General features: G+C 42.1%; 1 protein-coding gene across 1 annotated transcript in view; it reads left to right on the top strand.

Annotated features, from left to right (window-relative positions):
• LOC141110059 (serine/threonine-protein kinase SBK2-like) overlaps window positions 1-14,471 on the top strand; it is a 135,648-nt gene that overhangs the window by 111,901 nt on the left and 9,276 nt on the right. The window contains exon 3 of the mRNA XM_073601292.1: window positions 12,766-12,968. Within this exon, the coding sequence (XP_073457393.1) occupies window positions 12,766-12,968 (203 nt within the window). The remainder of the gene's footprint in view (window positions 1-12,765; window positions 12,969-14,471) is intronic.

Genomic DNA, 14,471 nt, shown 5'->3' with positions numbered 1-14,471 from the left:
TTGTCATTGTATCAGTACCGAGATAGTCCATTCAATCACTTTAGGTGGTTATATGTGTTGGTCAACTTTGGGAATGCTGCAGTGGCTATACATGCAGCAGAGGGCCATCAACGAGTACCTGTGCCTGTACGGCACGGCGACGGACTCAGGCCACCTCAGCTTTTTTTCCCTACGCCAATGGCTGATCATTAAGGATGCATGGACTGTATTGTCACCATTTGAGGAGGCCACAAGGATGGTGAGCAGTGACAGTGTATACATCAGTGACACAATCCCTGTTGTGTTCCTGCTGGAGCAGACTCTGCTTGGCATTATGGACAGGGCACTGGTGGCAGAGCAGCAGGAGGAAGAGGAGGACTTCCTTTCCTCTCAAGGCCCAATTTATCCAGACACCATCATTCCTATGTCACAGAACACACAGGAGGAGAGAGGGGATGAGGATGAGAAGGAGGATTCTGGCACTTTCATAGGCTTCGAAGAAGAGGGAGACATGTGTCAATCTGTAAGCAATGGCTTTCCAACCCCATGACCCTTGGGAGTAGTACGTGGCTGGGAGGAGGAAGTTCCAGATGCAGTCATTCTGAGTGGCCCCGAGGAGTCTACTTCTCAAGCCTCAGCAAATTTGAGGCGCATGGGCAACCTCATGCTTCAAAGCCTGCGAAAGTACCCAAGAATACGTGGGATAAAGGAGAAGGATGATCACTGGTTGGCAACCCTCCTTGACCAGGGGAAGGTCTCAGAACTCATCCCGTCCCCCAGAGAGTGCAGAAGAGAAAATCTCTTGAGGACACGTTAAACAGGATTTTATTGAACGTTTTTCCTGACTCCAGTAGGTTTACAGTGTGGTGAAAAACATCCTAAGTGAGGCACTTTGGAATTTTTTTAGTCCTCGTCGCCCAGGGCTGTCAGCTTCCACATCCCATCGGCAGCGTATGCATCACATGGTGGACGATTACCTCAGGGCCAAAACAGAGATGGAGAGCTTTCCAGCTGACGATCCACTGACTTACTGGGTCATGAGAATAGACCACTGGCCAGAACTTGCCCAGTATACTATAGAGTTGTTGGGCTGCCCTGCATCCAGCCTGCTTTCAGAACGGGCATTCAGTGCTGCAGGAGGTTTCATTACTTATCATAGAACGTGTCTGTCCACAGACTCCGTGGACCTTTGAATTTTATAAAAATGAATCAGTCCTGGATTACCAGTTATGAAGCCCCTGATGCCGATGTCACTGATGAAGTCTTTTTGGGATTGGAATCTCTGCAGGACTTCGAGGCTGCCTAGCTTTGAGGGTGTTCAATCATTTCATCTGAAAGAATGTTTTTGGTATAGGTTTCATGGGCACAATTAACACCCAAAGACCAATTTTTCTGCACCTGTTTGACAGGTGCATATCATTGCATTTTTTTACAGCAAGGCCAATTCTTGCTTTCATCAAGATTACCTCTATAGCAGTGGTTCTCAACTCCTATCCTCAGGACCCACTAACAGGCCAGGTTTGCAGGATAACTGAAATACATCACAGGTGATATCATTTGCTGCTCAGTGACTGCAGTATTCTAGTCTGCATCTCCCCAAGGTAATACATAAAACCTGGCCTGTTAGTGGGCCCTGAGGACAGGAGTTGACAACCACTGCTCTATAGGGTTACGGTGGGAAGGCGCAAGACCAATTTTTACGTTCCCGTTACTTCTATCCAAAGTCAAAGTGACACCAGGATGTATCCAAAAAATCTCTAATCTTATTCCCAGTGCACTATATTGTGGCCTCATCATACACACTGGCTCCCCAGCTGTTGCTGAGCAAAATAAAGGCAGCTTGCAGGGAAAATGTAATTTTTTTTGGCTTTATAAATTATTGCTGCAGCAGATTATAGACATGGTACAGATCTGCCACTTTACAGGTAGACTAAGGGGACCCCCAGGCACTATATTGGAAGGATTTTTTTATTTTTATGGTTTCACTTTAAAAATCAAAAAATCACTGCTCATTTAAAATGAAATTTTTTACAAACTTTTTTTATTGATACATGTCCCCCAGTACAGGACCCAGACCCCTATAACCATTGTATACCCAATTACTTGCATATAAGCCTTCAAAATGGGCACTTTTGATTTTTGACGTTCGGGTCCCATTGACTTTAATGGGGTTCGTTATTCGGGTCCGAACTTTCGTGGTGTTCGGAAGTTCTGGTGCAAACCGAACAGGGGTCTGTTCAGCCCATCCCTAGAAATATGTATGTAGAGTATAATATGGATGCAATATGTAATACATTCCTGCTTCTGCTCCCCCTCCTCCTGATCCCCTACCCCTGTGACAGCAAGTGGAGATTCCCTCAGCCGCTGTCAAAATTAAAATTGGCACATGGGGCTCCACCTGCACAGTTGCATCCTTCATTCATAGGGATCTGTGAATGATTAACTACAAGTCCACCACCATGGAAAATGGACTTGTAGTACTTAATGGACTACAAGCACACTGATGAGCGTGCTCATAGTCCATTCACTTTTCCTCCAGCTTTATAACCGCATGGTTGCACGGTAGAGTTTGGCAAACTCATGCTCGGGCTGAACATAGGCTGTTCGCATGTTCGAAGAACACCTGAATTGTTAGGGCATTCAACTCTTTGTTCAGCCCGCTGAACGACCACAATGCACTGCGCCATTGCACAGTGCATTGATAGCCCTGATTGGCTGAAGCAGTGAAAGCTTTGCCCAATCAGGGCACAGAGCACTGTCAGAGCCATGATTGGAGAAAGTAATGATGTAATGTAATGAGTAATCCAATCATGGCTCATTGCTCTTAGTCCCACCCCGCATTATAAAAATATTGTTCCTATTGCGGCCATTTGCAGTGTGATATTGGTGTGGAGAGAGATAGAACAGGGCTCTGTTCAGTACTGCTAGCGAGTTATACTGCTATAGTGTGCTAATGTGATTCTATTGTCAGTGTAGAATCTAGTAATAGTGCAGTGTGAGTGTACTTTAGTGTCAGTTTATTTTGTTAGGGCAGGTATCCTGCAGTATATTTCAGTGCTTTACTGCACATTTACAGCAGTATATTTCAGTGCATTAGTGCACGTTTAACGCAGTATATTTTTAGTGTAATAGTACACATTTAACAAAGTATATTTCAGTGCATTACTGCATGTTTAACGCAGTATATTTCAGTGCGTTAATGCATGTTTAACGCAGTATATTTCAGTGCGTTAGTGCGCATTTAACGCAGTATATTTCAGTGCGTAACTAGATGTTTAACACAGTATATTTCAGTGTGTTATTGCTTGTTTAACGCACATTTAAGGCAGTGCATTTCAGTGTATTACATTTCAGTGCAGTAAATTTCAGTGCGTTACTGCACGTTTAACGCAGTATATTTCAGTGCATTAGTGCACATTTAATGCAGTATCATTCAGTGCATTATTGCATGTTTTACGCAGTATATTTCAGTGCAGTAAATTTCAGCGTGTTACTGCACATTTAACACAGTATATTTCAGTGCGTAACTGCACGTTTAACGCAGTATATTTCAGTGCTTTAGTGCACGTTTAACGCAGTTTATTTCAGTGCGTTACTGCTTGTTTAATGCAGTATATTTCAATGAGTTAGTGCACTTTTAATGCAGTATATTTCAGTGCATTACTACACATTTAACACACTATATTTCAGTGCATTACTGCACGTTTAACGCAGTATATTTCAGTGCATTACTGAATGTTTAACTCGTTAACACGTTAAGCCTGGTATCTTTCAGTGCCTTAATGCATGTTTAATGCAGTATATTTCTGTGCATTACTGCACTTTTAACGCAGTATATTTTAAGTAATTGGTGCACATTTACTGCAGTATAGTGCACGTTTAACACAGTATATTTCAGTGCCTTGGTGCACGTTTAACCCAGTTTATTTCAGTGCGTTACTGCTCGTTTAATGCAGTATCTTTCAATGAGTTAGTGCACGTTTAACACAGTATATTTCAGTGCATTAGTGCCTCTTTAATGCTGTATATTTCAGTGTGTTACTGTATGTTTAATGCAGTATCATTCAGTGCATTACTGCACATTTTACTCAGTATACTTCAGTGCGTTACAGCACATTTAACGCAGTATATTTCAGTGCGTTGGTGCATGTTTAACACAGTTTATTTCAGTGCATTACTGCTCGTTTAATGCAGTATATTTCAATGAGTTAGTGCACTTTTATCGCAGTACATTTCAGTGCATTACTACACGTTTAATGCAGTATATTTCAGTGCATTACTGCACGTATAATGCAGTATATTTCATTTCATTACTGCATGTTTAATGCAGTATATTTCAGTGTGTTACTGAATGTTTAAGTCAGTATATTTTCAGTGTGTTTCTGCACGTTAAACGTGGTATCTTTCATGTTTAATGCAATATATTTTATTTTCATTTTTAGTGCATTAGTGCCCCTTTCATGCGGTATATGTCACTGCGTTAATGCACGTTTAATGCAGTATCATTCAGCGCATTACTGTATGTTTTGTGCAGTATACTTAAGTGTGTTACTGCACGTTTAACACAGTATACTTTAATGCAGTAAATTTCAGTGTGTTACTGCACATTTAACGCAGTATATTTCAGTGCGTTGGTGCACGTTTAACATAGTATATTTTAGTGCATGTTTAACGCAGTATATTTCAGTGCGTTAGTGCACGTTTAACGCAGTTTATTTCAGTGTGTTACTGCTCGTTTAATGCAGTATATTTCGATGACTGCACTTTTAACGCAGTACATTTGAGTGCATTAGTACACGTTTAACACACTATATTTCAGTGAATTACTGCCCGTTTAACGCAGTATATTTCAGTGTGTTAATATGTTTACGCAGTATATTTTCAGTGCATTTCTGCACGTTAAACGTGATATCTTTCAGTGCCTTACTGCATGTTTAATGTAGTATATTTCAGTGCATTACTGCACATTTAACGCAGTATATTTCAGGTCATTGGTGCACGTTTACTGCAGTATATTGCAGTGCAGTATATTTCAGTGTATTAGTGCACGTTTACAACAGTATATTGCAGTGCATCAGGGCAGTTTTACTGCAGTATATTGTAGTGTGACAGTGGAGTGTGTCTGTGTAGTGAGTACTCAAGTTAAAGTGCACTGAACACCACTTTTCATTGAATAAAGTGCATCCACGTACACATTTCCACACCTTTATTACATTTTATTATTAACCCCCCACATCATGTCTGGGAAGCCAACAAGGAGAGGGAGACATTCCCATGGCACTGTGAGGGGGCCAGCACGGTATGTGTTCACAAGCAAAGGTGCACGTGGTCCATCCTCAAGCAGGGCATCATTTCCTCTGTTTAGTCATTTTGCCTGTGCTATCCAGCCACAGCAGGTAGAGGAGGTGGTGGACTGGCTTACTATACCATCCACATCCTCCTTCGTAACCCAAGCAGTGTGCATGCTACTGTAGCTGCCAGAGTGGCTTATTCTGCTTACTTGTCCACAACTACTCAGGTCATAGCTCCAGCATCAGGCATGGAGGAGTCAGCTGAGTTATTAGAACAAAGCATCAGCCACTTGATCCTTGACAGCCATTATTTGATTCAGATCTTGGTTCTGAGGTTAAGGAAGGTGGGAACATGAGCCTACATAGAGGGGGGAACACTGGTAAACAACAAATTGGCAGTCATGTTCCCCAGCTGCAGCGTACTGCCAAGTTGTCTCCAGTGATAATGAGGATGGAGGGGATGATGATGATGAGGACACTGTCATGACTTGGGTGCCAGATAAAGCAGAGGAGGAAAGTGAGGGTGAGGCACAACCCTAAAGAGGCAGCCATTATGGAAGAGTAGAGAGCAGCCACCCTATTCCAACAGATTGTGGAGCTGTTATCCTCCAGCCCGCTTCCCACAGCTCAGCTGTTTGGGCCTTATTTAGCACGTGTGCAGTCGATCGCACTGTTGCAATTAACAAACTTTGCCTCAAGCACATCAAGCGTGGCAACAACACCAGCCATTTGGGTACCACATGCTTGACAAGGCATTTAACCTCCCACCACTAAGCCCGCTGGCACCTGAAAGCCACACAAAAGGAATGCAATTCTGCTCCTCACTCCTCACCTTTCCGGTCTACCCCCGTTATACCTCATGACCTCTCAGCAGCCTCCACTGACAGGGATGATAGCATAGCACAGGGTGTCTCAGGTGCTGCAGTGAAAAAAAATAGTCACTGCCACCCACATGCCCAGCGTCTAAATTCAAGCTTGTCAAAGCTGCTGGCTTTACAACTCCTGCCTTTTTGTCTGGTGGATTCAGCCCCCTTCCGTGATTTTGCAGAATGTGCTGCACCACAATGGCAGGTTCCCAGTCGCTATTTCTTTTCACGTAAGGCCATTCCAGCTCTCTACTATCACGTGGAAGGCAATGTTATGGCATCATTGGGCAAGGCAGTCAGCTGCAAGGTCCACGTTACCGCTGACACGAGGTCCAGCAAGCAAGGTCAGAGATTATATATACCATATATGTTTCGTTCACAGCACACTAGGTAACTCTGCTTGCAACTTGGAAGAGGACAGGGCTTAGTGCTGCAGCTTATACTGCCAAGTCTCTATACAGCTAGTGGTGACTATGCAAGATTTGTCAGCTCCACCCCCTCCTCCTCTTCCTCCTCCTCCTCCTCCATGCCCTCTTCTGCTGAATTGTTCTATGAACCACAAGTACCCCCTAAGCATTCAAGGGGCTATTCAATAAGTTGGGCTAAAAGGTTCCATGCAGTGCTTCATCTGGTCTGTCTAGGGAACAGGAGCCACACCAGAGCATAGATTCTTGCAGCTCTGCAGGGGCAGGCCCAGAGGTGGTTCACGCCACTCCAGCTGGAGCCAGGAATGGTGGTGTGTGATAATGGCACAAACCTCATGTCCGCCCTTAGACAGGGAGAGTTAACATATGTGCCATGCCTGGCACATGTCCTTAATTTGGTGATGCAGCATTTCTTAAATAGGTACCCAGGGTTGGAAGATCTGCTAAAAGCAGGCCAGAAGAGTCTGTAGCCATTTCAGGTGGTCATACACAGCCAGTGCTCGGTTGGCTAAAATTCAGTGGGAATTCCACCTGCCTGTAAACAGCCTGATTTGTGACATGCCCACCAGGTGGCAATGCTGCAGCAACTGCACATGCAGCAAAGGGCTGTCAACAAGTACCTGTGTGAGTATGGCACAATGATAGACTCAGGCCAGCTCTGCTGATAAAGAATGCGTGCTCTGTACTGTCACCATTTGAGAAGGTCACAAGGACAGTGAGCCATGACACAATCCCTGTTGTGTTCCTGCTGGAGCAGACTCTGCGTGGCATTATGGACAGGGCACTCAAGGCAGAGCATCAGGAGGAAAAGGAGGACTTCCTTTCCTCTCAAGCCTGCTTTATGCAGACACAATTCTTGCCATACCACAGAACACACAAGAGGAGAAGGAGGAGGATTCTGGCAGTTTTTGGAGGCATTGAAGAAGAGCAAGACAAACGTCAGCCCTTAACAGATGGTTTTCCATCCCTAAAAACCTTGGGAGTAGTACGTGGCTGGTAGGAGGCAGTTTCAGATACTGTAATCCTCAGTGACCCCGAGGAGTCTGCTTCTCATGCCTCCACAAACTTGCGGTGCATTGGCTTCCTTCATTCTTCAAGCCTGCGAAAGGACCCGAGAATTTGTGGCATCAAGGAGCAGAATCATTTTTGGCTGGCAACCCTCCTGGACCACCATTACAAGGGGAAAGTCTCGGAACTCATCCCATCCCCACAGAGGGACCCGAAGATTAAATCTTTTGTGGACACCTTAAAGAGGAGTTTATGTAACTCCTTTCCTGGCTCTAGGTTACAGTCTGGTGGAAAATGTAGTTTTGAGGCTTCTGTTGGTCAAGAGAGGAGCGGTGGATGCATTTCAAAATGTTTTTAGTCCTCGGCGCCCAGGGATGTCAGCTTTCACATCCCATCGGCAGTGTCTGCATCATATGGTGGGAGATTATCTAGGGGCGAAAACAGACATGGAGAGCTTTCCAGTTGATGATCCACTGGGACATGAGAATAGACCACTGGCCAGAACTTGCCCAGGATGCAATTGAGCTGCTGGGCTGCCCTGCATTCCAGTGTGCTTCCTGAACGGGCATTCAGTGCTGCCAGAGATTTTGTGACAGATAAGAGAGCACGTCTGTCCACATACTCCGTGGAGCAGCTGACATTTATCAAAATAAATCAGTCCTGGATTAGCAGCAGCTATCAAGCCCCTGATGCCAATGTCACTGATTAAGTGCTTTCTGGATCTTGAATCTCTGAAAGACTGTCTAGGCTGCCTAGATTTGTGGATGTTGATTTCATCTGAAAGAATGTTTTTGGTGTAGGTTTCATGGGCACAATTAACACCCAAGGACCAAATTTTCCACACCTGTTTGACAGGTTCATATCATTTAAATTTTGGACAGCAAGGCCAATTCTTGCTTTCATCAAGAGTACCTCTATAGGGCTACGGTGTGAAGGCACCACCGAGACCCAAAGACCAATTTTTCTGCATCTGTTTGACAGGTGCATATCATTTCAATTTTTGACAACAAGGCCAATTCTTGCTTTCATCAAGATTACCTCTGTAGGGTTATGGTGTAAAGGCACCGCCAACACCCAAAGCACAATTTTTCTGCACCTCTTACTTCTATCTAAAGTCTGCAAAAGAGACACCAGAATTTATCCAAAAAATCTCTAATCTCGTTTCTGAGTGCACAAAATTGTGGCTTCATCATACAGACTGGCTCCCCAAGCTGGTGTTTATAAAATAAATAAAGCTTGACTGGAAAATGTCATTTTTTGGCTTTATAAATGTCATTATTGCTGCAGCAGGTTCTATACACGGTACAGATGTGACACATTACATGCAGACTAAGGGAACCCTCCAGGCACTATATTTAAAGGAATTTTTCATTTTTATTGTTAGTCCTCATTTTTATGGTTTCACTTTGACCACTTCTCCCCAGTACGACGTCATATGACATTGCGGGCTTTGAGTGGTGATAGCTGAATGATACATGCAGTTACAGGCATTATTCAGATATCTTCTTTTAGAGCCGGCAATTTCCTTTACTGTACGAACAATCATAGCAGCTGTTCAGCTGGGTTCTGGGTAGAGAAAGGCTGGATCAATCTGTTTTCATGAAATAGCAAACAAAACTATTAGTGGCTCTTATGCAAATTAAAATTAAAATAGGTCTTTTTTATTAATACTTTGGGGCCATTCACACCACAATGCAGTGAACATTGAATAAGGCATCAACCTTCAAAAACATATTTAACAAATTGTTAGTGATACAACAACTACTATCCTGCAGAAACATGGGCACCCCTCAAATACATGTAATCCCTCTAGATCATACAAGCTATATCAGGTAAAATGAGTATGAACTTCCATGTATAAACCGCAACAGCCAAAAGTAATGTCAAAATATGTTCTTATGCAACCCTGTGCTCTTTAGCTTACATTTGTAAACATTTTTTTTCTTGAAAAGGAGCTCTGTATTTTAAAAACTTACAGCTGCTATAAATCAAATTAGTTATTAAATAATATAATAAGCATAACATTTTTCCCTCTTATGAAGAAGCCAGTTTAGCCAACATGACATTTTTCCCAGTTTATTTCAGAACTAATTCTGCTTCAAGAAATGCAATGTCAACTTAAAGAACAACTCAAGTCTAATTGAAAAGCTGAATATTGTCCTGAAGAACATAGTTAGTCAATCCAGGGTGACCAGATCAAGAAAATATTTCCATAGGAATCAGTTAAGATAGCTGTATGTTTTTTGTTGAAGAAGTATGGACTTGGGAAAAAAAATGAACATACATTCTTAGTTTCTTACCTCCAAGTTGCAGCACTGGTCTGATGCTGCAGCTGCCCCTCCCAGGCTCTAAGCCAGAGAACTGAGTGAGCACATCCTGCTGATCGCTCAGTTCTTGGTCTGCTCAGAGTGGAGAGTTGGGACTGTCAGTTGCGGTTCTCCACTTGCCCTTCCAGGGCTCACAGCAGCACAGGGCTGGGGAGGGGGTGAGCACAGCTGCCTATGCTGAGAGCCAAAACCAGCTGTCAGTCAGGCAGCTGGGTGGATCCTTACAATATGGTCTCCCTCTTTGCAGAGCCTGGAGCATCTCTGCGACATCAGCTGACAGTGGGCTTTAGTTGATTCTGGGTCACAAGAAAACAAAAGTAAGTACATTCCTGTGACCCAGAATTGAAGTATGGCCAAAAAAGCTTTGGCAATGCTTCTCTTTCAATAAGAGTGATGGTAATCCTCTGTTTGACCGTAAAATTGAGGGTGGGTTGTTTCCATATTATTGATATTGTTCTTCATGTAGCTAGAAATTCAGAAGTAGCTAATTCTGCCCCAAACTTCAACAAGGATTATGACTTTCTATTTAAAAGTTCCTCCCATGTGTTTCATAGGAGGCTGCAGTGCAAAGCATTCTAAAGAGACTAAAACACAATTTTTAAACTTTGGGGCCACTAAATATGTAGCATGGATCTATGAGACCCCTGAAGCAGCTGAGGGAAGCATCAGGAACATATTTTGCAATTCTGTCCAATAGTAGGTACCATCACATTTGAAATGTTTAAAGAGCTAAAGTGTTTGAAAAACGTTTGGCAATGGTTTGCCATATATCATTCCATTCATATTTAGCATGCTCCCTTAGCCCTGGGTTACAGTGATGCGATTTTTGGATGCGTTTTAGAATGTATGGAATTGCACGACAAGTGAAATAACATAAACTATTTTAAAGCGGAGCTTAATTCATCTAAGAAATGAAAACAATCTCACATAGGTCATTGGAGGAATAATGAACACACACAGTCAACAAGAACTGCTGTTGTTCCTTATATTGTTCACTTTGGACTTTTACTGCTCCATATTTCATTCACTTTGGACTATTATGAATTTATGGTTGCACTTGCACTTTCATTTTACAGGTTTTGCACTTTATTTTTGTATATGAATTGTATTTACTTTTGTGTGAGATTGTTTTAATCTCTTAGATGAATTTAGCGCAGCTTTAAAATAGTTTATGTCTGACACGATCGGTATCATAATTGCACAGTAGCACGAGACCCAGCACCCTGTGCTGGGTCTCGTGCACAGGATCGCGCGTTTCTGGCGGCCACACACATTGTGCAGTGGGCGCACATGCCCTCTGGCGACTCTTAAAGGGTAGGACGTACCCATACAGGGTTTTGCCAAGGAGAGCCATTGTGCTGCAGTATAATTACGTGAGCCAGTTGGGAACCGGTTAATGCACTTATTTGTGTGGTGGAGATTTTTGTGTGATTTTGAGATTTTTGTGTGATTTTAAGATTTTAGGGTCTCCCTCATAGCACTGCACTATATAATTGTTTTATATTTTTGATTTTATTTTGTGTGAGACAATTTACGTGTGTTGAGCTGGTTGATATAGATATATGTATAATGTGATTTCACTGCATGAACCTTTTGTCTGTTAATTTTCATAATAAAAATGCTCAATATGGTTAAAGTATATGGACTATCAAACCTACCAGTATGATCAAAAGAATGTGCACACCATTACAAATGATCCATTCCAGGTATTTCCAGTGTAGGATACTGTTAAGGCTAGAGAATACAAAGAAACTGTTGACAATTGTACACTTCCAACTTCATGAAAACAGTTAGGGGTAGCCCTTTTCTGTTCCATCGAGACTGTGCTCTAGTGCACAAAACCAGCACCATAAAGATGTTTTGACCAGTTCGGCTTCAGAGCAATTTTTTAAAATTTTCACATACATGTAAAAATCTTAATTTTTGGCAATAAAATTACTTAAACCCCCAGAACATTACATATTTTCTGAAAGCAGAGGCCCTAGAATAAAAAGGTGGTAGCTGCAACTTTTTATGTCACATGATATTTGAGCAGCTGTTCATTAAACTAAATATAAATAATACATTTTCAGCAAAAAATATAATAAAATTAATTTTAGTGCAAAAACACACCATATAATACCCATTTTGGTTAAAAGATGAAGTTGCATCAATTAAATAGATACCAAACATTCCATGTCTTAAAATCATGGTTATGGGATATCCAGAAAGCTCATAAAGATGTGATGGTCAGATGTCTGCAAGCATTTGGCCATATAATGTACATGAAATACCCCTCAGGCAACAGAAATAACATAATATTTTGTGATATTACAATAAGAAATAAAACTAAAAAAAACTTTTTCTAACCAGGGTTTGTATATACAGACATACCCCACTTTTAAGTACACAATGGGGTTTATTTACTAAAGCTAAAAAGTGCAAAATCCGACTCACTTCTGCATAGAAACCAATTAGCTTCCAGGTTTTATTACTGAAGCTTGATTGAACAACCTGCGGTTAGAAGCTCATTGGTTTCTATGCAGAAGTGAGCCTGATTCTGCACTTTCCAGTTTTAGTAAATAAACCCCATTGTGTACTTAAAAGTGGGGTATGCATGTACTTAGTTGCATTTACATAGGATGAGCTGGTATAGTATTGAGCTGCATGTCCATCTCTGTCTGCTACAGGCCCCATAAATTGCTTATACTGTACATTTTATATGTTTTTTTTTACATGTAGTCTAAGTAAGACTTTAGCTAGGTTACAAGTTAGTTTATTACTAAGGTAGCAAAAAGAGCAAATGTATTGTGCATTAGTTTATAATATCTTTTATATCTATATATCTTTAAAAAAAAAATCTCACTTTTTATGTATATTTATTTTACAGGAACACCTATGGCTTTAAAGCTTCTTCCAAAAACTTTTACCAAGAGACAGAACTTCCTGTATGAATACTGTGTGGCTCTATCCCTATCTACTCACCCAAATATCATTGGCATGTTCGGCATTGCATTTGAATCTTCTGAGCACTATGGTTTCCTGTATGAAGCTGCCCTGCAAAAAGATCTTATTTCCATTATAAAACCAAGCGTAAGATAATATTATATTTCTGATGTAACATTTTTATTGTGATATAATATGGATTTTATTTGTAAAATATTATAATATGATAAAGGATCATATGGGCAATCGAGAAAAATTGGGTAAACTACAGGCAGAAACAATAATATGTAATCAGGGATCCATTTACACTATATTACCAAAAGTATTGGGACACCTACCTTTACACGCACATGAACCTTAATGGCATCCCAGTCTTAGTCTGTAGGGTTCAGTATTGCGTTGGCCCACCCTTTGCAGCTATAACAGCTTCAACTCTTCTGGGTAGGCTGTCCGCAAGGTTTAGGAGTGTGTCTATGGGAATGTTTGACCATTCTTCCAGAAGCACATTTGTGAGGTCAGGCACTGATGTTGGAGAGAAGGCCTGGCTCGCAGTCTGTGCCCTAATTCATCCCAAAGGTGTTCTGTCGGGTTGAGGCTAGGACTCTGTGCAGGCCAGTCAAGTTCATCCACCCCAAACTCGCTCATCCATGTCTTTATGGACCTTGCTTTGTGCACTGGTGTGCAGTCAAGTTGGAACAGGAAAGACCAACCCCAAACTGTTCCAACAAGGTTGGGAGCATGAAATTGTCCAAAATGTCTTGGTATGCTGATGCTTTAAGAGTTCTCTTCTCTGGAACTAAGGGGCCAGGCTCAACCCCTGAAAAACAACCCCATGCCATATCCCCCCCCCCCTCCACCAAATGATTTGGACCAGTGCACAAAGCAAGGTCCATAAAGACATGGAGGTGGATGAACTTGACTGGCCTGCACAGAGTCCTGACCTCAACCCGATAGAACACCTTTGGGATGAATTTGAGAGCCGGCGGTGAGCTAGGCCTTCTCTCTAACATTAGTGCCTGACCTCACAAATGCATTTCTGGAAGAATGGTCAAACATTCCCATAGACACACTCCTAAACCTTGTGGACAGCCTTCCCAGAAGAGTTGATGCTGTTATAGCTGCAAAAGGGTGGGCCAACACAATATTTTTAAACCTCAGATATGAAAAATTAACAAAGCACATCCCACTATAGTGTGTAATGACCTGAATCCAAAGCACCAAGTCTGGTTCTTACTCTGCTATTTGCATGACTCACTCCTAATAGATTAAGCTGACACCTCTGCCTCCTGTGAGATGATCCATCCCTCCTCCAGCACATAGTAGAAGACTCATACCCACAGCTCTATGTTTCTCTGAGCCTGTGGGGGGGAGGTGGGTGTAATTTTTCTTCCAATCAGCTCTCAAATTACACTCAGCTCTGTGCCCTAGCTCTGCAGTGTGTGATGCCAGATCTGTACCCCCTGTTTTCTGCTGCTGAGAAAAATCCTTTCATCTATGTATTATAGAAGGCTGTACAGGACAGATGGCAGCAGATAATCAGGTGCAACTTATGTAGGAGGATTTCTTGCATCATTTGAGGCTATTCACTTCACTGGGTATGTGTAAGGGTTTACAACCACTTGAAGGTCAAAAGTAGTAATATTTCATAAA

This window comes from Aquarana catesbeiana, linkage group LG10 (assembly GCF_042186555.1).
Source record: "Aquarana catesbeiana isolate 2022-GZ linkage group LG10, ASM4218655v1, whole genome shotgun sequence".
Lineage (NCBI taxonomy): Eukaryota > Metazoa > Chordata > Amphibia > Anura > Ranidae > Aquarana > Aquarana catesbeiana.
This window is presented reverse-complemented; position numbering and strand designations above follow the sequence as displayed.